Source organism: Triticum urartu, chromosome 4A (assembly GCF_056163025.1).
Source record: "Triticum urartu cultivar PI428250 chromosome 4A, HENAU_Tu73, whole genome shotgun sequence".
Taxonomy (NCBI): Eukaryota; Viridiplantae; Streptophyta; class Magnoliopsida; order Poales; family Poaceae; genus Triticum; species Triticum urartu.
In genome coordinates, this window is record NC_141876.1 from 98079303 (window position 1) to 98103371 (window position 24069).

Sequence of the window (24069 nt, forward strand, 5' to 3'; positions counted from 1 at the left end):
TGAAATCAACATAGAGCAAGAAGTTGGAGCAGCAATCTAGTTAAAGAAATAGGTTTAAAACATACATGTTGTGCCATTGGAGTTCCAATTGGATCCTTCAAATTCGAAAGTAGTTGGTATGAGTAAATACAGTGATGCAACAGCAAAGGAGTATGGACCATAGCTATGGAATCTGACCTGGGAACAGTTGCTCTTCTGCTTGAAACGTGGAGTTTGGGTTAGCTGTGGTGGTCTTCGTGCTTTGGGCACTGCAGTAGCTTTACAAGCTGCTCGTGTGGGGGTACTATGTGGTGGACATGGTGCTTTGTCAACTATAAGTGGGTTACTATCCGCTGGAGTTGCGGTTAGATGGGTTGTAGATGGTTCTCTGCCCAACGGTGTAAGTGTGCAATCTGGAAGAGTCTCGATTATGTGTGGTGGGGCTAGTTTGTGGGCCAGTACAGCCATGGTTCTATCTGCATCGACAGGTAGCACTGTCTTTTGTGAATAACGGGTTTTTGCTCCCTTAGATACTGCCATCACCCCCTCCAATTCAAATGGCTGATAAACAAGAAAAAAATTGAACGTACAGACATTGTATGATAGACAGATGTGGTAATTCACATATATGTTGTCTAACCAAACAGGACAGCATGACACAATTTCACATATATGATGCCTAACTAAACAGGATAGCATGACATAGTTTCAGATATATGATGGATAACTTAACAGGATATAATGGCATAATTCAACATATGATGAGTACCTAAACAGGATGACATGACAAAACTATATGATGTCTTTCTAAAATAGGTTGGGATGAAATAATTCACATACATGTTATCTAAGTATACAGGATGACATGATATAATTGAAATAATTGATTCATATACTAAGCAGCTGGCACTCCCATGTATGATCTCTAAACTAAGCAGATAGAATTCAATATTGTGCATATGATGTCTAAACTAAGCAATGCAAGACACCATATGCATCATATGAGAAATATAAACATTGCAACTTAGAGCATACACCTTAGGTGGGATATAGGACTGGTCATCTATCTCTGAATCCTCCTCTAAGGAGCTCCCTGTAACCATCGAGATATATGCTTCAACAGGTACCATTGCCTGCTCTGAAGACCTTGTTTTCACTCCAGATTTTTCCATAACCGGCTCAAATGGCTGATACACATGAAGAGTAGTTCAATATACACAGATTGTCGACAAATGGAATACGTAATGAAAAAAAAGATGGCATGAGATAATTCACATATATGATGCCTGGCTCCATGGCGGTGCATAATTCACGTATATGATAACTGGCTGAAACATGACATTGCATAATTCACATATCTGATATAGAAAGCAAACAAGAGGCATTCACACAAAGCATGTCTAATCTAAGCAGATGGCATGGCAATGCAAGACACCATATGCATGATATGAGCAATATAACCCAGCCAAGTTAGAGCATGCACCTCGGGGGGGGGGGGATACAACAGGTCATCTCTCTCTGAATCCTCCTCTGAGGAGCTATCTGTAACCAGCAAGAAATCTGCATCAAATGGCTGCCCTGAGGCGGAATATGACAGGTAGCACTGACTGCTCAGAAGACCTTGTTTTCACTCTAGATTTTCCCATGACCGACTCAAATGGCTGATGCACAGGAAGAGTAGATGAATGTATAAACATTGTTGACAAATGGAATACATTATGGAAAAAATGGCACGATACAATTCACATATACGATGACTGGCTAAACAGGATGGCATTGCATGATTCACGTATATGATGCCTGGCTAAAGAAGATGTCATTGCATAATTCCCATATACTCCTTCCGTTCATAAATATTTGTCTTTTTAGAGATTTCAAATGGACTACCACATAGGGATGTATATAGACATATTTTAGAGTGTAGATTCACTCATTTTGTTCCGTATGTAGTCACTTGATGAAATCTCTAAAAAGATAAATATTTAGGAATGGTGGGAGTATGATATAGAAACTAAACAGGTGGCATTCACATAAAGCAAATCTAAACTAAGCTGATGACATATAAGATGTACAATGTAAGCAATGCAAGGCGCCATATGCATGATATGACCAACATCAGCATGCCAGGTTAGAGCAAACACCTCAGGTGGTAAACAGGCGTGGTCGGCTCCTTCTGAATCTCCATCTGAACAGTTATCATCCTATGGAATACAATCTGGAAATGCAGGAGGGGGGGGCACTTCGCCCACCATGGATCGGCGTCTGCATGACATTATATTCGCACACAACAGTCTTCTCTTTTTCTCTACATGTTCAGTGCGATTGTGTACAATACCTGACATGCATAATAAAAAAATAGTTAGATTTTGTAAGGCCTAAGGGGTGCATGCAAAAATCAAGACTGATGGTAGCGAACGAGTGTATGGATCCAAAACTAATGATAGCAGGTAGATTATAGCTTCAGTTTAAAAAGATAGAAAATGGATCATCTATTGTTTGTTTCCCACCCAACATGAACCACATAGAAGACCCCAGATGAACCAGATAGTAGACAGATACTATTTGTTGCTGGCTCGATATGAGACCCATGGGCAATTCAAAACTCAAGATTGAACGATAAAGTAGAAGGTAATAATAACCGATGTATAACGTAAGCAAACACGAAAGACTGCGACCTCTCTTCCGGAACTGTGTAGTCCTCAGGTTCATCTGCTAAGTCGATGATGGTAATGCAGTTGGCGTGGCTGCCGGCAATGGGGAAGATGATCTGAGGTGGCGAAAGGAAGTCTCCAGGGGGGATCTCTGCTGCAGTGAACGCTTCTGTCGATGGTGCACCTCAGGTGGGGTGGATGACGGCACGGCAGGAGCAGGACATAACACACAGAGTTTTCTTTGATGCCTATCTGAAAATAAAGTAAATCTGTAAGGGCTCCTTAGAATTGGAAGATTCTATAAACGCATGGATAGGAAAAACACAGGAATAGGATAGGAATGCACGTGCAAAATAGAGCATTTGGAAACATAGGATTTCAGTCAACCTGGGTGCTTGGCTCAGATGAATTGGAAGAATAGAGGAATGGAGAAACAAAGTGATGCGACGAGTGTACAACCTCTTTGGCATAGCCTTGTGGACCTCATCATCATTGGGTTGGACATGGAGGATGGTGATGATGCTGGTGTGACTGTCGGAGGCGGGGAAGAAGATCCGAGGCCTCTGGAAACGGCGCCGAGGGTACTGCTCCGCTGTGATGGATGGTTCCGTCGTTGGAGCAGCTCCGCTAAGGTCTACGGCGACGAGGCTGAAGCATGACAAGACAGACAACGTTCATCTGAAGTGGGACCCTAATATCATCTGCAATAGATGATGTAAAATACATCACCAAAAAGTGATAGATGTAAAACGCATCAGCCGCGCCACAGCCGCTCCGACAGATGCTGTAAGTACTGTTCACTCTGAACTTAACTGAAGAAAATGAACTTCACAGTTGAAACTGAATTTTACTGTCGAAACTAATTGAACTAGTAATAGAGCATTGCAATAGATGTTTAGGGCATTCGAGCACTAGTAGCAGAGAAGCAGTGATCTAAATCAGCAGACACTCGAGCAAGGAACACACTAGTAGAGAGCAAGTTGTGCAGTAGCACCGCGAGCGAGTGCTAAAGCAGCAACTCCTGTAGCTGCCGGAGGTCATGCAGCAGCGCAAGCAAGAGCAAGAGCAAGAGCAGAGCAGCAGCACAAACGAAAGCAGGAGCAGTGCAGCAGCGCAACCGACAGCAAGAACAGAGCCGGAGTGCGAGTGAGAGCCAGAGCAGCTGCAGCTAGTGTCGTTGTGGAAGTCACCGCCGAGGAAGCAATGACATGGGGCAGAGACGTTGTGGATGATGTGGCCGGCGACGGCGCCGTCGATGGAGACACGCCATGTCTGCTCGGTATCGAGCACCGGCAGCCCCGTGAGATCGAATAAAAGATAAAATGCAGCGGTGAGTGCAGAACCTCATTGGTGGCGTCGAGTTGGCCTCGGCTTCATCGGAGGAATTGGTGAGGGTGTTGCGGTTTTGGTGGGGCAGGTCAAGACGACGCTATGGGGATTGAGGTGGCGTGATAGACGAGGTGAACGTCGAGGCAGCTCCTTGGAGGTGGAGGACGGGGCGGCTGATTCGGCGGGAGGACGAGATCGACAACGGATCATCATCCGGTGCGGTGGATGAGGGACGGCGAATTGTTGCGGTGGACGACGTAGTCGGGGAAGAGTCTCTGGCTGGGCGGCGGTCGGGAGGCCAATGGAGGAGCGTGGGGTTTCACGGGTTTTGGCGGCCTCGGTGTACGAATGGGGGGCGAAGGGGGAGGGGGGAGCCAAGCTTAGGGACACGCTTGTCCAAAATGTAGGGTAAGTTACCAGCGTACCCCCACCGGTTTTGACACCGCGACGTGGAGCTTCATTTCCGGCTGAGGGGTAGAAGGGGGATTTCGCGTGTCTGGGCTGCGGGAGCAATTTCGAATGAGGAGGGAGTTCTCGCGTGCGTCCACATTTCGGGATAACAAGGCACGGTGCGGGTTGAAGAAGCGGGAGTTTCAAAGCAGGTGAGACAAAAGATACTCGAGCTTGAAAATTTCGGGATAACAAGGTGCAGATTCCTTGTTTGGCAGAACAAACTTAACGTGTAAAAAAAATTCATACAAGACACAAGAGAGTCATGTCCCCTTTTACTATATTGTTATAGATGCCATTGAAAAAACTACAAGAAAAATGTAAAAAAAATCGGGAGAACAAGATTACCCTGCACAGTACCAAATCGATTCGCACTTCCCTCAACAACAACAAAAAACAAATCAATTCCCACCAAAGAAAGAGTAATGTCCCTTTTTATATGATTACAGATGCCATGATCTCGAATTTCAATTTTTGAATCCACGTTATGTTGAATTCGAATATATCGTTAGGTGACCTTGCGGTTTATAATTGATGTAGTCGTACATTTTGATCTTCCATTATATCTGCACATTTTACTCCACCATGTGAACATATATATTGCTGTCTACCATATGGACTAAATTTGAATCAATTTTCCTTATTTGAATACGATTGTTGTCAAGTTATACAATAATTTAAATATTATCTTGATAACAAAAACCATACATATAGGAGTAATCATATTTCACTATGAACTACATGTACCATACGCTCTCCAATTCAAATATTTGTATCCATTTTATGTTGAATTCAAATCATAGTACATTATTGGTCTAGGTAGCGAGATGTTTGGGATAATCTAAACCTTGTTTTCATACGTATAATTTTTGGCTGAATTGGGACAAGTTTTGGTATAAGCCTCTTGCAAAACCGGAGATTCTCTCAACAAGCCTCGTGGTTCCGAGAGGGAACGTGTCACCTTTGTGTGTGAAACGATATACGCTGCCTCCCCCCTGATTTTATTTACAGAGGCAACATAGAACTATATGAGTGCCCTGTTAAATTTTGGAATTATTTCGGGTTCATTTGGCCTCTTTATACATTAATTGAGTTTCTGGACTTTTAATGTGCATAATCTAAATATGAATTGCATGCACATGCTCTGGTGCACCAAAGTGGGTTGAAAAATCACATGTGTATCCTTGTTGGAATTTCTAGTTCCCATGGAAGAAATGAGAATGAAATTCAAACATCTGGTCGTCATGACTCGGTCAAGAACAACGAGAAACTTTGATTTTAAATTCATGTAAATCCAAAACTCGTCTGGAAATCATGAAACTTGGCATGGTGTCATGTCATGGCACTAACATGTTGTGGTCAAAAATTGGGCCGATTTGGAAGCTCATGGTTCTAAGAGGGAACGTGCCACCTTTGAGTGTGAAACGATATACGCTGCCCCCCCCTTGAGTTTCTTAACAAAGGCAACATAGAACTACATTAGTGCCCTGTTAAATTTTGGAATTATACCGGGTTCGTTTGTCGTTTTTTATACATTAATTGAGTTTCTGGTCATTTAATGTGCATAAGTCAAATTTGAACTACAAGCCCATGCTCTCATGCACCAAAGTTGGTTGAAAAATCACATTTGTGTCCTCAGGTGAATTTCCAGGTCCCATGCCAGAAATGAGAATAAAATTAAAACATCCGGGCATCGTGGCTCGGCCGAGAACATTGAGAAACTTGGTTTTAAAATTCTTGTAAATCCAAAACACGTCTGAAAATCATGAAACTTGGCATGGATGTCATGTCATGGTACTACCATGTTGGGGTAAAAAAATTGGCCGAATAGGAACAGATTTTGGTATAAGCTTCTTACAAACCGAAGCTTCGCTCAAGAAGGCTCGTGGTTCTGAGAGGGAACGTGCCACCTTTGAGTGCGAAACGATATACGTTGTCCCCCTTGAGTTTATTTACAAAGGCAACATAGAACTACATGAGTGCCATGTTAAATTTTGGAATTATTCCGGCTTCATTTGGCCTTATTTATACATTAATTGAGTTTTTGGTCATTTAATGTGCATAATTCAAACTTGAACTACAAGCACATGCTCCCATGCACCAAAGTTGGTTGAAAAATCACATTTGTGTCCTCGGGTGAATTTCTACTCCCTCCTTCCATCTATATAGGTCCTAATGTGTTTTCCGAGGCTAACTTTGACCAAATGTTAGAGCAATAATATATGACATGCAACTTACACAAAGCATACCTTCAATTTTGTATGTCAAAGGAGCATCCAATAATATAATTTTCATAGTATACATCTCATGTGCTATTAATCTTGTCAATAGTCAAAGGCTGTCTTGAAAAACACATTAGGCCCTATATAGATGGAAGGAGGGAGTAGGTCCCATGCAAAAAATGAGAATAAAATTCAAACATCTGGGCATCGTGGCTCGGTCGAGAACATTGAGAAACTTGGTTTTAAAATCATGAAACTTGGCATGGTTTCATGTCATGGTAGTACCATGCCGTGGTAAAAAAATTGGCCGAATAGGAACAAATTTTGGTATAAGCTTCTTGCAAATCGGAGCTTCTCTCAAGAAGGCTCGTGGTTCTAGGAGGGAACGTGTCACCTTTGTGTGCATAATTCAAATTTGAAATACAAGCACATGTTCCATTGCACCAAAGTTGGTTGAAAAATCACATGTGTGTCCTCGGGTAAATTTCTAGGTTACATGCAAGAAATAGGAATGAAATTCAAAATTCTAGGCATCATGGCTGGGTTGGAAACATTGAGAAACTTAGTTTTTTAATTCCTGTAAATCCAAAACACGCATGAAAATAATGAAACTTGGCTTGGTGCCATGACATGGCACCAACATGTTGTGGTAAATTTGCAGTACGATTTGCGAAGGCGCACACATTAACAATCAACAAAGTCATTTTGGAACAAGTGCTGTCAGTTACAATCGGAAACACAATTATTATTGAAACCGTGGGCGTTCTCCTTACTAGTACCATTTACGTGCCGCCACGCGTCCCCATTTTTTATTAGCTAGGAGGCGTCGTGCAGGGTAGCTATTTGAGTACGAGAGGCGTGCGATCAGACCCCTGCGTGTGCTTATCGGGAGGAGAGCCATTTGACCTCCATCTGCCATCCACCTCTCTCCCAAGGTCTCCATTAATGGCGCCTGAGCCTATGTTTAATGGCGTGGCTATGTCTCACTTGACTGAGATTTAATAGAGAGAAAAGAAAATCTGAAAGCATGGATCTTGATGTAAGATCCGACGGACCTATATAGCATCTACTGCGACTTATAGCAAGACTGATGAATATATAAGGACGATTAATTTTTTTTTGATCAAAGAAGGGCTTTCCCCTTCCGATTTTCATTACAGAAAACCACCACAATTCACAAGAAGTTCAGCACAACTCCAGCCTAACATTAAGGACTAAAAGCTACCATATTGAAATCGCAACATCCCAAGAGGCCAACAAAGGCCAAACATCCGTGCTAGAACCCAACATTTCACAACCGACGACACAATTCACATCCTAAACCGATTATTACATCAAAAGAAAGTAGGAAACTAGTCTCCGCGGTGAGCAGCGATGAGGTCTTTCGTGTCCTCAAGACGCTGCTTGAGAACATCCACGGATTCCTCCACCAGCCTTTGGTGCTCGTTGTGGAGCATGTCATTCTCGTCCATAAGTTTCTTGATGATGACGCCGGTCCTCTTCAACAAGGCACTGGTCTCCTCCTGCTGGTCTGCACTTCGGACGATCTTCTCCCTCACCAGGTCGCACTCGGCCCGGAGCCTCTCATTGCCCTCCCTTAGTTGTCAGATGATGCCGGTAGCCTGTTCAAACGAGGCTATCATGTCGTCCTGCAACCTCGCCGAACCGGACATCTGATCCATCTGGCTATGGACGATCGCATGCATGCGCCTGTAACGGTCGTCGCCTGCCCGCGAGAAATTTTCCTAGGCCGCCGCAGCGCGGCGCGACATCTTTGCTGCATTCGTGGTGTGGCGGGACATCTCTGCTGCTTCCGCGGCGCGGCCGGAGTAGTCTGCTGCATCGACGGTGCGGCGGGACCCCCGTGCTGCTTCAGCGGCGCGGCGAGACCTCTGTGTTGCTACTTCCGCGCGGCGAGACATGTCGGCTGCTCTCACAGTTAGGCGGGACATCTCTCGTGCTTCCGCTTCCATGCTCGCCTCTCCCTGGTGGCAATCTCTCGACCCAGAACTCAAGCTGGCCATGGCAGACGCAAGGGAAGGATGCTGAATGACTTGTTTGTTTTTGTGGATGAGGAGTTGAGGAGGAATGTGCAGTCATCTTGGCATACTAGTATTTATAACCGAGTAATAATACGCTCCTAAGTTGGAAACCGTTTAGGTTGTGATCGGTGTGAACAGGTTTGCAATTCAATATAGCATGGAGTAATTTGGAATGTGATGAGACGCAAGCTCAAAATTTATTGACGGTTCTAGTTTCGAAGTGCGGCACTATTCCTGGATGGAGGACTTCTTTTTCTACTCCCTCCTTTCCGGTTTTATAAGGTTTATCTCAAAATTTTAGTTTTTCCATTTTATAAGGCTCAATTTGGTTGTTCCCCAACACATGTTCAGATTCCAAGGTGCATTAAATCATTGCATATCTTATGGTTAATGGGGCATTCGATGGAAATAGCCGCGTGGCGAGCTCTAGGCTAGTCTTTTTTTCAGACGCATTAAACCTATCTCTCGGGACTTCTCGCACGCACCATTGTGCCACCCACAAAAACTCGTACTCTGAGTTTAGTAGTACGTTATACAGGAAGAGAAGAGGTGCATGCATGCACTCGTCCTCTCACACACGCGTCTGTTTTTTCTCAAAAAGGAGGATGATGACCCCCAGCCTCTACATCTGGGAGTCACACATGCAAATTATTGAAATATATCGAGCGCAGTGCTTTGATGTGTCGCGTCAACTCGTACATCAATGAGAAGTTTGATTATCCTCTCCCTCGCGGACTTAACTGCACCTGCCTTTGGCTGTATGACAGGTTGGCCACACACCTGTCGGGCCCACCTATCATACACGCAAAGGCAGGAGCATCCCTCCCTCGCCCATGAGCGTGGTGGCTGGCAAGACTAGGAGAAGCTTTTGCTCTCTCCCTCCCGCACGTGGTGGACATGCAGCAGTTCAAGTGCAGTAGTATTCCATCATTGTTTGACTTCCCGAAGAGACAAAGAGCCAAGCACAGCCCGGACGCTCGTGTGGCAGTTTCATGTGTAGAGTAGTCTAGGATAGCGTGTACCGTGCCTGTAAGCTTAAAATTATTGGGGTCGGCTCCATGCTATGTGGCTGTCTCGAAGTTTTAAAAAAAATTAAAATATTCTTCTGGCCCTACTCGAAAACTGCCGCGCGTACTGCCCGGGAAAAGCCCCACCCTCAACTTTTAACTATGCGAAAATAGTTTGAGCTTGTTCGTTCTATATAAATACAATACTTATTGTATGTTTATTCACCCGTGGGGTTGTTCAATGAATGGAGGGGCGGCGAGCACAAGTGAACAATACTGTAGTACTACTAGTGGTAAGTAGGAGTTGTAAAGTAGTCACATTAAATAGAGAGTTTCTTTTATTTAATGCCACATACACAAATTGAAATGCTTGTTGTGGAGAGAAAAAAATCACTCCACTATATATGGATGCAGGGGCCTGAGCACTTTCTTTACTAGGGTTGCTCTCTTCATTCTCTCATCCTCTCCAGATATACATAAGACATCGGTAGTGACATTTTCTCTCTCCTCACCGCTGATCACAGATCCGGCCGGATCCCTTTGGGCGGTGTGGTGTGTAGAGGACTAAAAGGTGCATCGTTCATGCGGTCATCACCACCGAGGGAGGAAACCCACAGCTACCGGAGGGGCCTGATCCTCTGCCCGTGCCGTTCTCTCCGACACAGCGCCGGCTCGGGAGGTCCTCCGACCCTTCTTCCTCCCTGCCGTATTGTCCGCAGATCCGACCTACCGCCGCCGACATCCCGGTGACCCTCAGGTATAAGTTCTTCAAAAGCGGCCTTGCTCTACTGCCCCAGCTCCCCACATGTCTGCATGTGCATCTTTTTCTACTCCCATCAGCTCTTCCAAAACCACCTATATTTTTTGTATTATTAGAGGTAAAGCTACTTCATGCATTCGAATCTAGGGCTTTGTTCAAACAACGAAAAAAGAGGGAAAGTTGTAGCATGAATCTAGGACTTGATTCAAAGAGGAAATAATATGGGGAAAGTAGTAGAGACCGGATACCCAACCGGTCTCTTGGTTGAAAAGGGAAATAATGGGAAAACGCAGTACAAACTGGATAAGGAACATATCTATTATTGGTTGAAAAAAGGATAGAAAGTGGCGGCTGGTGGACAAGTCAACAGAGTATGTCCAGGATTAGATTTGCTGCCATCACATAGTAAAAGGTCTCCAGGATTAGATTTGCAGCCCTCACATAGTAAAAGGTCTCAGGATTAGATTTGCTGCCCTCACATAGTAAAAGGTCTCAGGATTAGATTTGCTGCCCTCACATAGTAAATTGTCTCCAGGATTAGATTTGCTGCCCTCACATAGTAAAAGGTCTCCAGGATTAGATTTTCTGCCCTCACATAGTAAAAGGTCTCCAGGATTAGATTTGCTGCCCTCACATAGTACAAGGTCTCCAGGATTAGGTTTGCTGCCCAGCAACTGTTTACTTTCTATCTTTTTGTGTAGATAGGGATATCCATTTCACCTTGTTGGTATTGTGACCTTTTGGTGAACTGCACAAAACACTTTTTTTGGAATGAGTGTCTTGTGCAGTTCAACTAAAATGTCACATGGGCAACATCTCTCAATTTTGGTGGAACTGCACAAAATGGTGATTGGAGTTTCCAAAATCTCCGTCAAGTTCTGCTAGTAATCTCGTGCAACATTTTATTAGCCTTTGCAAGATGGAGCCGTCATTGTCACCACAATGGCACTTTATTTTAGTGGAACTGCACAAAAGGATAAGAAAATTATAGTTGCACCTTACATGAGCCGGACAGCCAACCTTAACGTTCCTCAATTTTAGTGCAACTACTAAAGAAGAACCTGCCAGCTCACAAGAGCAAGTACTTCTTGCTAGCTGAATGATGCAATCTTTGCTTCATTTCAGGTGAACTGCAGAAAAAGGCGCATGAATTGAATCATTGAACTCCAGGCAGACCTCATCCAAGTAGAGCTGGAGGTTGAGTTCAAGGAGGCCACTATTAAAGAGAAATCATGCTCTCCTGTCTCCTTGTTTGTGTTGTGCAAACAGGAATACTCAACTACAGATGTTGTGACGGTCAAGAGCATTTGCCAAGTTCTTCGATTGTATGACATGGCTAGCCAAGATGGATTTAATCCCGATATTCACTTTATCAAAAGGCTCTAATGGGTTGGTTCTGAATCTTGTAAGCTGGGAAATCAGTGAGATGTGTAGGCATCTTTGTTGTACTTATTATTTGAATCTTATTTGTTGGTTCTGAATCTTGCAAGCTGGGAATCAATGAGATGTGTAGGCATCTTTGTTGTACTTATTATTTGGATCTTATTTATTGGTTCTGAATCTTGCAAGCTGGGAATCAATGAGATGTGTAGGCATCTTTGTTATACTTATTATTTGGATCTTATTTGTTGGTTTTGAATCTTGCAAGCTGGGAAACACGGCATGATGATGCAGAGGACAACAACCATAACAAACAGTTCAAACTTGGTAGTATTATCTTTGCGAAAGTGCGACAAATGTGCTGATCGTGTGCGTCCTGAGAATAATAATTCTAATTGTTGTGCATGTTGATCCTATGGCACTGATATAACAAGTGAATGCATTGCTTATTTTAAGTATAAATTTCTATTAAAGCTAATTAAATTTAAGTAAAGTGACCACTAACTCCTATTATTACAGTACCAATACAGACCCGCCCGTGAATCGCTGTGTGGCCGAGGGTGCATCTTCTGCCGGGCGTACAGCGGACGAGGGAGGGGTAGTAACTGTTGTCGCCTGTACACACTCAGCTTAGTGTTGAATCAAGTTCCCCAAGAGCTGAAAATCGAACTACTGCCGCCGCCTACACATTCGTTCACTTGAAGAGACTCCAATGGTGATCCGAGGGGTGAGCCTGCTGGATATGGACTTCAACAAGGAGTTCCCTTTTGAGTTCGCCGTCCAGTCCTATGGCTGCACCAACACTACAAGAAAATCGGTCTATTGCAACGGAAATATTGCCACAAAATAATTTTTGTTGCAAAAATCTCATTCTATCACCACATTTTCATTTTTGTGGCGACTAGCACGTCATAATGCAACATTATTTTATTGTTGCAATAAGTGCCATGATCATTGCAAAAAGGCTACCCTTATCTGGACGAACAAAAAATCGTTGCAAAAATCTAGGCTTATGGCAACAAAAAAAATAATGTTGCATTCAGTATTGCTATTACCACAATTTATATATCGTGGCAATATTTTTACTTCCCCCACTCCACACCGATTGCCTTTGGACTTTGGCGGTAAAGAGACTTCTCGTTTCCCACCAAAAAATTTTAGCCGGTTCCTTTATTTCCCACACAGAGACCTTCTCGTTCCCGGCAAAAATTACTTTTCCCACACGGATACGGTGAGGTGCTGCACGAACTCCTTATAACTGCTTTCAATCTGGATTAAACAGGACTATAATCTGATTTCACCCTATTAGGAAATCAGGTTTACTTCTTCCTCCGTCATGGCAGCTTCACGGCGTTGGTAGACGAGATCGGCGAGTTCGCGGCATTGTTCGACGAGAAGATTCTTGTACGTACATCGGTAATTCCTCTCTCTAGCTCTCTCTTGTTCCCGTGATGGGGTGCCCCACTTCCTTCTATCTGCTAGTCGCCGTCATTGCCTAATCTCCATCCCATCTACCTAGGGGCCATGACCCTCTCACCTGCACAAAGGGGAATTTTCACTTCTTCCAATTAAGATGGGGAGGGGGGCCGCGCGCCGTAGGGACTGTGAGTAGCGCTGCTGCCTCTTGCGCACGTCGGAGGGAATAGGTTGATGGCCGCTCCACCATAGCTAGCTGTGCCGGCGGGAGCAGCAGCTCAGGGAAAATGGTTGTCTCGGTGCTGGGGCTTGCCGTGCGGCTCCGACAGGAGCAGCTTCAGGGCCGATGGTCGACGGCACGCTAGAGGTCGCCTCCGGACCGGGGATTGCCGCACGGCACCGACCAGATCAACTTCAGGGCCGGCGGTCACCAACGCACTGGGGCTTGCCATGTCGCGTCGCCGGATGGCCGCGACCTGTCGGAAGGGCGGGATTGCCGCCGCTCCCGTGGACAGCCCGTGGCGTGCTTTCCAGATCTACAAATATTCCGGTCTCATCTGCTCTCTTTTCCTTTCTTCTATTGTATTCCTCTGTTCCGTCAGGTAATTTTTTATTTTACTCGAAACTAGCAGCTACATCGTACATCACAATCAGGCATCAACCTTTGAATGCACATATCAATTGTATGATGATAAGCCACATGGTTGGACGAACTACAAGAATATATGCATGCCCATGGCATGCAGTTTTAAACATTCAGCCGTCAATCCCGCTTTAGCCTGAATCAGCTTTGCCTTTCAACACTTTTTCCCAAGTATATCAAATGCAGGGACCATGTCATCATATAGTGCCTTGTGGCCTACAGCAAGAATAGCCAGTTGGCCATCTTCATCTGGCTTCTTGTTCCCTCAAACCGGAGCTTCAGCAAAAGCTCCGCCCTTTTTGTTTAACTGCCTCTTCTCTCTCTCGTCCCCTCATCCCTGACAGAGGCAAACGCACTCACACCTGCCGCTAGCGATACACAGTTTTGCTCCTCCGGTGGGCAGCCACAGGCTTCAGGTAAAATGGTTGATAGCCTGCTAGAGTGGAAGGTAAACAGGAATATGGATTTAACCCCCAAAAATAGTCTTCAAAGCTTTAATCAGGAAGTGGCACTGGATATGATCTAATTCCGATTGAGACCTTCACCTATGCTTCCCAGTTAAATTTTCTCTTTCAGTTATAGTAAATGTAGTTATCAAACAATTGTTTGATGCCATGTGCCTATGCATTTAGTCTTTTTTGTCTAGTTTTTAGTTATGAGGCTTCATTCCATTATGATCTTTGCATACCCAGCCTTGCTTTGGATTTCATAACATGCTTCCCATACCAAAATTTATTGAGTTATCTCGTCATATTTGGGCTCACCTAAAAGCTGATACATAATTCTTGTATGCAGCAAATGGTATTACTTTGTATTATGGTGCACCTTTTACTCATCCTTAGAAAAATTGTATGCAGGAAAGGTCGAAGTCAGGATAAGGAAGAAGCCAGTTCCTTGTTGCGTCAAGGACGACCTATGAGAAGGTTTGTTTCTGTTATGTCAACATTCCCAAATTTTCATTTTTTTAGTCTAAATGAAATAAGTTACTTTTAGTACACATATTTTCTCATTTTTATAATACCTATATGCATAGCGTTTAATGTTAAATTTGATAAGGTTCGTTTCGGTTATGTCAACATTCTCAAATTTTCATCTTTTTCTCAGTCTGGATGAAATAAGTTACATTCAGTACTGTGTTCTCTTGTTTTGCTAATACCTAATATGCATATGTTGTTATCCTATTCTATAAATAAATATAACTAATATGCCAAATTTAGTGTAGTATGAGTATCTATGAGGCCCAAAAGTTATCTGTATTATTTTGAGAAAAATAGGTCATGTCCTAAATGGACTACTATTCTGTTCTATTATACATAGTATTTCCATATTTCAGATTCACTTTCCTGACAAGTGTGTAAATCCTTTATCTAATTTTCTAGTTTAAAATTAGCTAGATGGCTCGAGATAGGAGTTGGATGGATATGAATAGGGATTCCGCGGAGTGGCAGAGTGGCATTAAGGAATTTTTAGATTTGGCTTTTGATGGTAGTCCTGGAAGATCAACCGCTTTATGCCCATGTAGAAGATGTCTCAATTCTATTTACAAGGAAAGGGACGAAGTACAGCTTGACCTGCTCATGAATGGGATGGATCCCAGTTATACTTGCTAGAAATACCATGGAGAGGACTCAGATAAAGAAAGTACGGCTGAAGGATCTGAAGGTGAAGGGGTGAGAGGTGATGACTTTGCAGTTCGTGATTTGCTCAACACTCTCATACGTAGCACCAAGCCAGAAACTAGCAAACCCATAGGTGAAGATAATAGTGAAGAGATGTTGCATGATGATGGTAATATCCCAGAAGGGTCTTCCGAAGGTAGAAGTAACGAAGAGGTAGGTGGATGTGCCAAGGCTTTCTTTGCTTTGTTGAAGGATGCTGAAAAGGAGTTGTACCCTGGTTGCAAGGAGCTCACAAAGCTTTCTTTCATTGTGAGAATCTACCAAATAAAGTGCTTGTTTGGGTTGAGCAACAGGGCATGTGAGGCAGTACTTCAATTGTTCACATAAGCGCTTCCAAAAGGTCATTGTATTCCAAATTCTCTCGAGATAGTTCAGAAGATAATCCGGGATCTTGGGCTTGACTACCAAAAGATACATGCTTGCATTAATGATTGTGTGCTATTCCGGAAAGAGTATGCTGACATGGATTACTGTCTGACCTGTAAGGAATGTAGATGGAAATCTGCTGCCGCTGATGAATCAGATGTCGAGAGGATAAACCATAAAGGGAAGAAGCAAGTGGCCCATAATGTTCTAAGATATTTCCCACTCACTCCACGGCTACAACATCTATTTATGACCGAGGCTACATCATCATATATGAGATGGCATAAGGACGACCGTGTGGATGATGGTATAATGCGGCATCCTGCAGATTCTTTGGCATGGAAGCATTTTGATAACATTTATTCTAAAGGATTCTCTTCAGATGCACGGAATGTAAGGCTTGGGCTTGCATCTGATGGGTTCAACCCATATGGGATAATGAATGTGTCATACTCTTGTTGGCCAGTGATTCTAATTCCATATAACTTGCCTCCTTGGTTGTGTTTGAAACAACCATATTGGTTAATGTCGATGATAATTCCTGGAAAAAAGTCACCAGGAAATAACATCGATGTATATCTACAGCCTTTGATAGATGAACTCAAAGATCTATGGTATGTTTGTGCCGACACATATGATGCCACAACGAAGAAGAAATTTCAGATGCATGCAGCCCTCATGTGGACAATTAATGATTTCCCAGCTTATGCAATGCTATCTGGTTGGAGCATAAAAGGAAAACTAGCATGCCCATACTGCCACATGCACACAGACCATTTATGGTTGAAATATGGACGCAAGTACTGTTACATGGGTCATCGCCGTTTTCTAAGTCGTGACCACAAGTGGCGTAGAAACAAGAGTTGCTTCAATAACGAGACAGAAAATAGAGATGCTCCGGTGCCACTCTCGGGCAATGACGTGGTACAACAACATGCAAGTTTTGAGCAGGAAACCTTTGGGAAAACTAGAAAGAGGAAGCGTGATGATGATAATAAGTGGCATAATTGGAGGAAGAAGAGTATATTTTTTGATCTCCCTTATTGTAAGAACTTGCTTGTTAGGCATAATTTGGATGTAATGCACATTGAGAAGAACATCTGTGACATCTTTTTAGGGACATTGCTAGATATGGATGGTAAATCAAAGGATACTCTGAAGGCCCGTCTTGATTTGCAGGACTTAAACATAAGGAAGGATCTGCATCCAAATGTCAGTAATGGAAAGTATACTTTAAATCTAGCTTGCTATAATGTGACAAAGGATGAGAAGAAAATGCTATGCAAGTTTTTGCATGGTGTAAGGATGCCCGATGGTTATGCATCAAACCTAAAAACATGTGTGGACCTCGAAGGTTGTAAGGTGTCTGGGCTCAAAACTCATGACTGCCATGTCCTCTTTCAGAAACTTCTTCCCATTTGGGTACGCAATATACTACCCAAGAAATTTTTTGTCCCATTCCTCGAGCCAAGCCTATTCTTTGCTGCGATTTATTCCAAGGAATTAAATCCTAAAGATCTAGCAAAGTTGAGTCATACAATTCCAGAAACACTCTGTCTACTTGAGATGATCCTTCCACCCCAGTTTTTTATATCATGATGCACCTTCCTATTCACCTTGCTAAAGAAGCTCGATTAGGTGGACCTGTTGCTTACCGATGCATGTATCCCGTGGAAAGATATTTGCGCACACTCAAAGGATATGTGCGGAACAAAGCTCACCCAGAAGGTTCAATTGCCGAGGGTTACATAGCTGAAGAGTGTCTAACATTTTGTAGCCGTTTTTTTGGTAACATTGATACCAAGCTTAACTGGTCAGAGCGTCATGAAGCTGCAGCTAGAGATGAAGGACCAGCTGGACTTAGTGTATTGGGCACAATTGATCACTCAAAGAAAGGTTTCACATTTGAAACACTTTCTAAGGCAGAGATGAAGCAAATTAGGCACTACATAATAACAAACTGCGAGGAATCCAACTCATGGACAGAGTAAGGATGTTTTTATTTTTAATTTTTTTCTTCATGGTACATATGCACTATTCTGAACCTACTCAACACTTTTGTTATATTGATCATCTGGATGAGCTTACAAGGGCTGGTGCTCGTGGTGTCCAGAAACGGCATAGAGACGAGTTTGTAGATTGGTTTGAGAGGCGTGTAAGAACATAATACATAGTAATTACTTATGCTCGTGTTAATAAAAATAGTTGTGGATTTTTCTAATAATTTGCACGTGTTAATACAGATCCAGCCACTTCACAAAGAAGGGAAAGTCAATGGTCTTTTGTATGCCCTATCTAGAGGACCTGACCCTCGAGCTCGTGTTTATAACCGCACCTTCATCAATGGGTTTTTCTTTAGAAATTATAGTGTAGAAAGAGATTTGAATACCGAAAAAGTGGTGTTGTTGTTAGGGGTGATGCTCGATCTAGCAACCTTGATTGGTTTGGTGTGATCAAGAAAATTATTTGTGTCGATTTTCCCTTGGAAAAGGAGGTAGTGCTTTTTCAATGTGTCTGGTTTGACGTGCCCTCTGCCAATAAAAATCAAAGCACGGGCTACAAGAAGGATGATTATGGCCATATCGATGTAGATACTACCCGACTTTGATATAGGGATGATCCCACATACTAGGCATTCAAGCAGAACAAGTGTTCTATGTGAGAGATGTCAAGAAGATAAATTGGGCTTCTATTGTTAGATTGAAGCCGCGAGACCTATATGCCATGCCATCCGTAGGAAATGATGACGATGGAACCGAAGCTCATGCTGACTTATTTGATATTGTAGTTGGAGATACAAATGTGCCAGGCATAGATGGGGATGTCGAAAGTTGGTCTAGATCTGGCTTGGAAGGTGCGAGTGGTGATGCTTCATATATTCCGAAGATACCCGAAGTTGATCCCGCAGATGATGAGATTGAATCTGATAGCGATAGGTGTGATGATGATGAGACATATATAAATGATGGCCATGTTCCTCATTTAGTACTCGTCGAATCTGATGATGATGAGTTTTTTGTGTAGAACATTAGGATTAAGTTTTCTATAATATAGAGAGAAACAGATTTGTCCCTGATGCTTGGTGTTATATAGGTACAATTTCTAGCATTACTGTTGACTTGGCTCCTTATGACTGCATGGCAATTTAAAAACAGAGTTTCTTTTCTGGGATTTTAATCGACAGAAAGTAATGGTCAAAAGAAGAAGGGGCGAGGTGTCCTCAAAGGAATCAAGGTCGCCAAGAAGCGATTTGCCAATGGTTCCTCAAAGCTTCACATTGAATTTTCCAAAACATTGGGAGGTTCTATCGGAGAGAACTATCATTTGTTTGTGGATGACGTGGTGGTTTACATGAAAAGGAAGGCACCACTCATTGGTGTAAACAAGTGGTCTGCCATTGATTCTTCTATGAAGGATTCAATCGTTGCTGATGTCATTGTAAGTATAAGTTTGTACATAAGCATTTTTCATAGCCTCTCCAATATCTATTTATAAATAGCAGACTCCTATCATCATTCCTTTTTAGGCTAAGTGGGATTTGGAGGACACATATTCTACGAAGGGAAAAATACTAACAATTTCTAGAGAGTGCTATAGAGGATGGCGGTCAACTTTGCATTCAACATACAAAGCATACAGTACTGATGCTCAAAGAAGGGCCAATAAACCCGAGGATGTAACTCCAGAGGAGTGGGATTATATGATCAATTATTTTGGCACGGATTTAAAATATCAGGTTACTTCTGTGTACATTACTAGGTGTAGTAAGTAAATTGTACTAGTTACAACATGCCTCTTAGGTGTAGTAAGTAAATTGTATTATTTACAACATGCCTCTCATTATATTGTGTGTGGCAGGAGCTTAGCCGCAAAAATATGGAAAATCGCCAGAAGCAAAAGGCGAGTCATATAGTTGGTTCAAAATCGTACTCGTAGATTAGCTATGAGAAGGTACTCAAAAGAGTAGATGTAATGCACCTTTGTACGGTCAAATTTCAAGGTTCTCTATTTGACATATCTCTATACTTGTAGAGGGACGAGGAGACTGGGAAGGAACCAACTATTCTACAACTTTGGCAGATCACTCATACACGAAATGGATCATGGTCTAATGAAGAATCACAGACTGTTTATGTGAGAAACATTTTCAAACAAATAAATCTATCTTGTTACATTACTTATGTTGTGCAATATCATATTAACATCCTTAACAACTTAAGTATGCTATCTTTATGTGGTGTAGGACAAAGCACACAGCTAGATTAGGGAGAAAGAAGGAGAGATTGGTGGTCCAATTTCAAGTGAAGAGCAAAAAAATATTTTCCATAATACCTAAGCTGCCTAGCAGTTCTGAAAGACTACATTCTGAAATCCAGAGGCAAAATGCTGAGCTAACCCTCGAGGTTCATGACTTAAGGAGGCAAATTGTTGAACAACAGGCAGAGAGGCAAAGAGAACGAGAACAAGAGCGAGTTGCTAGGGAAAAACAGCTTGAGGAGGAACGTGTAGCAAGGCAGAGAGAACTTGAGGAGGCTAAGCAAGCAATGATGCATGATATTATGAATGAGGTTAGGCAATCAATGAGGTCGGATGTTGAGCAGATATTGGGAACTCGACGGGAAGACGCACATCAGGTAATACAAATGCTTTCAATTTAGTACAATTATGTTCTATGGAGAAAAACTAATCTTGTGAGTTATCCATTCAATGCAGTTTTCCCAAGCAAGTGACGCTCCAAGAAACGGAACTGGAAATCGGTCAAGTTCTCTGTTTAAAAATTCGAGCATGATTACTCAACACCAGCTTATGAAAGCACCTAAACACCATCGTCGTCCTCCAAGTGAAAAGGTATTTGACAAAATTATGAGATCTAGTTTCCATTGAAGCACGTACATGCCGACCTATACCATCTGAAACTGAACACAACACAAAAGACAAGGCAAAAAAGAATCTGTACGTCGAAGGCAACCACCACACTCGTGCAGCCCCAGTAAACAACTTCTAAACTTATAGTAGGCTGGAGAAAATAGATTTCAGCAACATGCTACATTTCTGGGTAAACTCATATCAAGTGATACATCACTGATAGGATAATTTTTAGACTTTTACTACATGATCAGTCATGAAGAGGAGAAGAAAATAGTTGATTCGGGAAAATGCAAGTAAAACAAAGAAAAACTTGTGCCTTGGTTTGCATGTGTTTCTACCACAAATGCTAATTATTAAGTGAAATACTAAGTTGAGAAACAATAATAAGCATGCCAACCTTTTCTTCTATACGTGCAATAGCCTATACGTGGAATAGCCAGCAGATTACATGCCAAGTATAAACTGGTGGAACTCATGTTATCCATGCATTGGTGTACGAATTACCCTTTCTGCTTTTAATTAGTATGTTTACATAGAAAAAAGGCATGATTACTTTCTCATGTAGCATGATCAACCCTTTAGTTCTCTGCCTACTTTGAGATATTAATGTTTATGTGCCACAAATAAAAAGAGGCAAATATCTTCTTTAATGAATGCCCTCAACGAGGAAACCTGATGTATTTCATTGAAATTCAGTCATTCATGTTAGAATAGAAACTTTTGTATTCGCTGCTCGCTAATCATATATTTATAAACCTTGTATCTGTGTAAACAACACCTATCTTTTCTTGCTAAATGACTGTACAGAAGTAGCCATAGTAATATGTCAGAAGTGCTAATGAATAAATATTACAGTACATTCTTGATATGGATTATAAATATGGAATCCGTCCCATGTAGAATCATCAACCCTTATTTATAATCATATTTATTGTGTATTGTCTTTACTGTCTTAACTAACTATAGACTTCAATTTTTGTTTTTGCCTTGTAGGATGGTTTTCTCTAAATGAAGAAGAAAGATCCCAACAAGATTTATTACCAGTTTAGGAGGCGCCTTGTAGGACGGTTTTTCTACGTTAAGTGAAGAAAAGTGATGTATTGAAGAATGCTTGTTGACTAGATGAAGTCATATGTATCTTGTTTGTTTGAACATTTAGATTTCCTTTCAGACTTTGTAGAACATGTATCCGACTTGGATGTTTTATTCTTGAACTTGTTAATGAATGAATGAATGCTTTGGACATGTACTCATGATTTTCTTCTACCATTATCAACATGTGAGCATTGTTCTATACTTGTAAATGGTGCTTGGATAATGCATTATTAGTGTAATATATACTACACGCAATAGGTTATCACCATGAAATTACACATGTCGCAAAAAAATATTGCCACGAAACCTGCCTGTTGCGATAATGTATCACCACAAAATTTGCATGTTGCAATAAGTTTTTGCTACAAATCCTTCATCGTTGCAACAAGTGTGTTGCCACAAAATTATGTCGTTGCGAGAGGGTCTTGCCACAAAATCTCATTGGTTGCACTAGGTTATTGCCACAAAGAGTATTTTGTGGCCATATGTGTGTGTCGCAATGGCAGGGCTCGTGGCAATATAATTCAAATGCCATGAGAAAAATCATTGCGATACCATTCCATGTTGCCATGATACCAAAAAATGTTGCATCATCCTATTGCCACGGAGTTTATTGCGACGCTTGGCAACAAATTCTACTTTGTTGCAATAGATACATATTGCAACCGTTTTTTACTTATTGCAACTGAAAAATTCATTGCAATAGACCGTTTTCCCTGTAGTGCAAGTTGAATGTGATGTACACCAACGATACGGACTCGGTGAAGCTCTGGCTCGCCTCAGTCCTATGGCTGCACCAGGTTCTGGAGCATTCGCCGTTTCATCGGCAGCGCCGACTGCACCTTCGCTACGGTGGAGAGAAGGAAGAATGCGACGATTCGGCCATCTGGTGCAACAAGCTTGTCGACATCCAGAAGCAATACAAGATCGTCAACAACAGGCAGGAGAAGGTCTCCGTGGTTGACCTCGCTCAGACCATCATCGACCCCTGATACGCCAACATGAAAGAAGATGACCTGAATAGGTGGGAGGTACCTCTGAATCTACCTTACATAACCTACGCGGCCAAGGACACATACGCATGCTACGACATGTACAGGCAGATCTTGGACATGAGGGCGTGTCTGCTTCCCGTAACCGACAAGTACACGGACAGCCACAGCGTCATGATCAAGCGTGCCAGGAAGGTCTAGATGTTGTACTTTATCTATTTATAAGCACCTTTATCATCTGAGTCTTTCATGCATTAGCCTATGTGTCGTAAATATCTGTTTTGTCCAAAATATTTCTTTTAAGAACCCATTAACCTGATTGCTTTTTTAGTGGCTATTTGCTTATGTATGTAAACTAGTTCACTTGTCCGTAAAAAAACTAGTTCACTCGGCTGCCGTGCTTTGAATCTCCTTCCTCCCAACATATTTCCCTCCTCAGGTGGACCCAGCGGGTCTTTGAATTTTCTCCCACTTTCTTTTTTGATGTAAACTGAGTTATCTCCTAGTACTTTCCCCTAGAACCAACTCAACTGTCCCACGTCTAGCCTAAAAATAATAATACCCCACTTACTATTAACTCATCAAATTAAAATGATATTTTATTTCATAAGTTGAAAGTTCTTACAAAATAATAATAATAATTGTTTATATATAACTTGGCAAGTTAACTCCTAGTGATTGCGTACATAAGCTTGCAAAGATTTTACTGACGTGCAATCATGTGTTTATGTTTTTATAACATTTCTCCGTCTAGCCTAACATGATATTTTCACCCAGCCTAGCAAGTCCGCGGATTTCGAGAAAAATGCAAATGGGATTTAAACGGGCTACATAGATGCTACATCATTGTTTCACCCAGCCCACCAAATGGACTAAAAAACAAATGGACTGGCTGACATGTGTGCCAGTAGGTCGAAGGCTAAGATGGCGTTGGATATACGTCCAATGGCCGGCATTCTTCTTCAATCTCTCGTCTTCTTCCCCCAGCGCTGCAAGAACCGCCATAGTGGGTGGCTGACTTGTGGGCCTACTAAGTTGACCAGGATGGAGGACTTCGTCAACTTAGTCAATATGAACGATTCTAGCTCCAGTGACTGTACGATATCCATCCAAAGGCCATAGTGCTTCTTCAACCTCTGGTCTTCTTGCTCCAGCCGCCCAAAGCAACGCCGGTCCTGCCGCGTGCTCC

The 24069-nt window shown here is 42.4% G+C and overlaps 1 protein-coding gene and 2 pseudogenes across 1 annotated transcript; all 3 read left to right on the forward strand.

Moving 5' to 3' along the window:
* Positions 1 to 13319: 13319 nt before the first annotated feature.
* On the forward strand, positions 13320 to 22036 carry LOC147974964 (uncharacterized). Its single transcript, XM_087517901.1, has 9 exons — positions 13320 to 13786; positions 14737 to 14802; positions 19109 to 19362; positions 19451 to 19660; positions 19783 to 19875; positions 19957 to 20058; positions 20168 to 20558; positions 20638 to 20772; positions 21787 to 22036. Exons 5-9 carry the CDS (start codon positions 19868 to 19870, stop codon positions 21799 to 21801), a joined length of 651 nt encoding a protein of 216 aa, XP_087374027.1. The 5' UTR covers positions 13320 to 13786; positions 14737 to 14802; positions 19109 to 19362; positions 19451 to 19660; positions 19783 to 19867; the 3' UTR covers positions 21802 to 22036.
* Positions 14824 to 19018, forward strand: LOC147974965 (uncharacterized; annotated as a pseudogene).
* LOC147974966 (uncharacterized) lies at positions 18108 to 18948 on the forward strand (annotated as a pseudogene).
* Positions 22037 to 24069: the final 2033 nt, after the last annotated feature.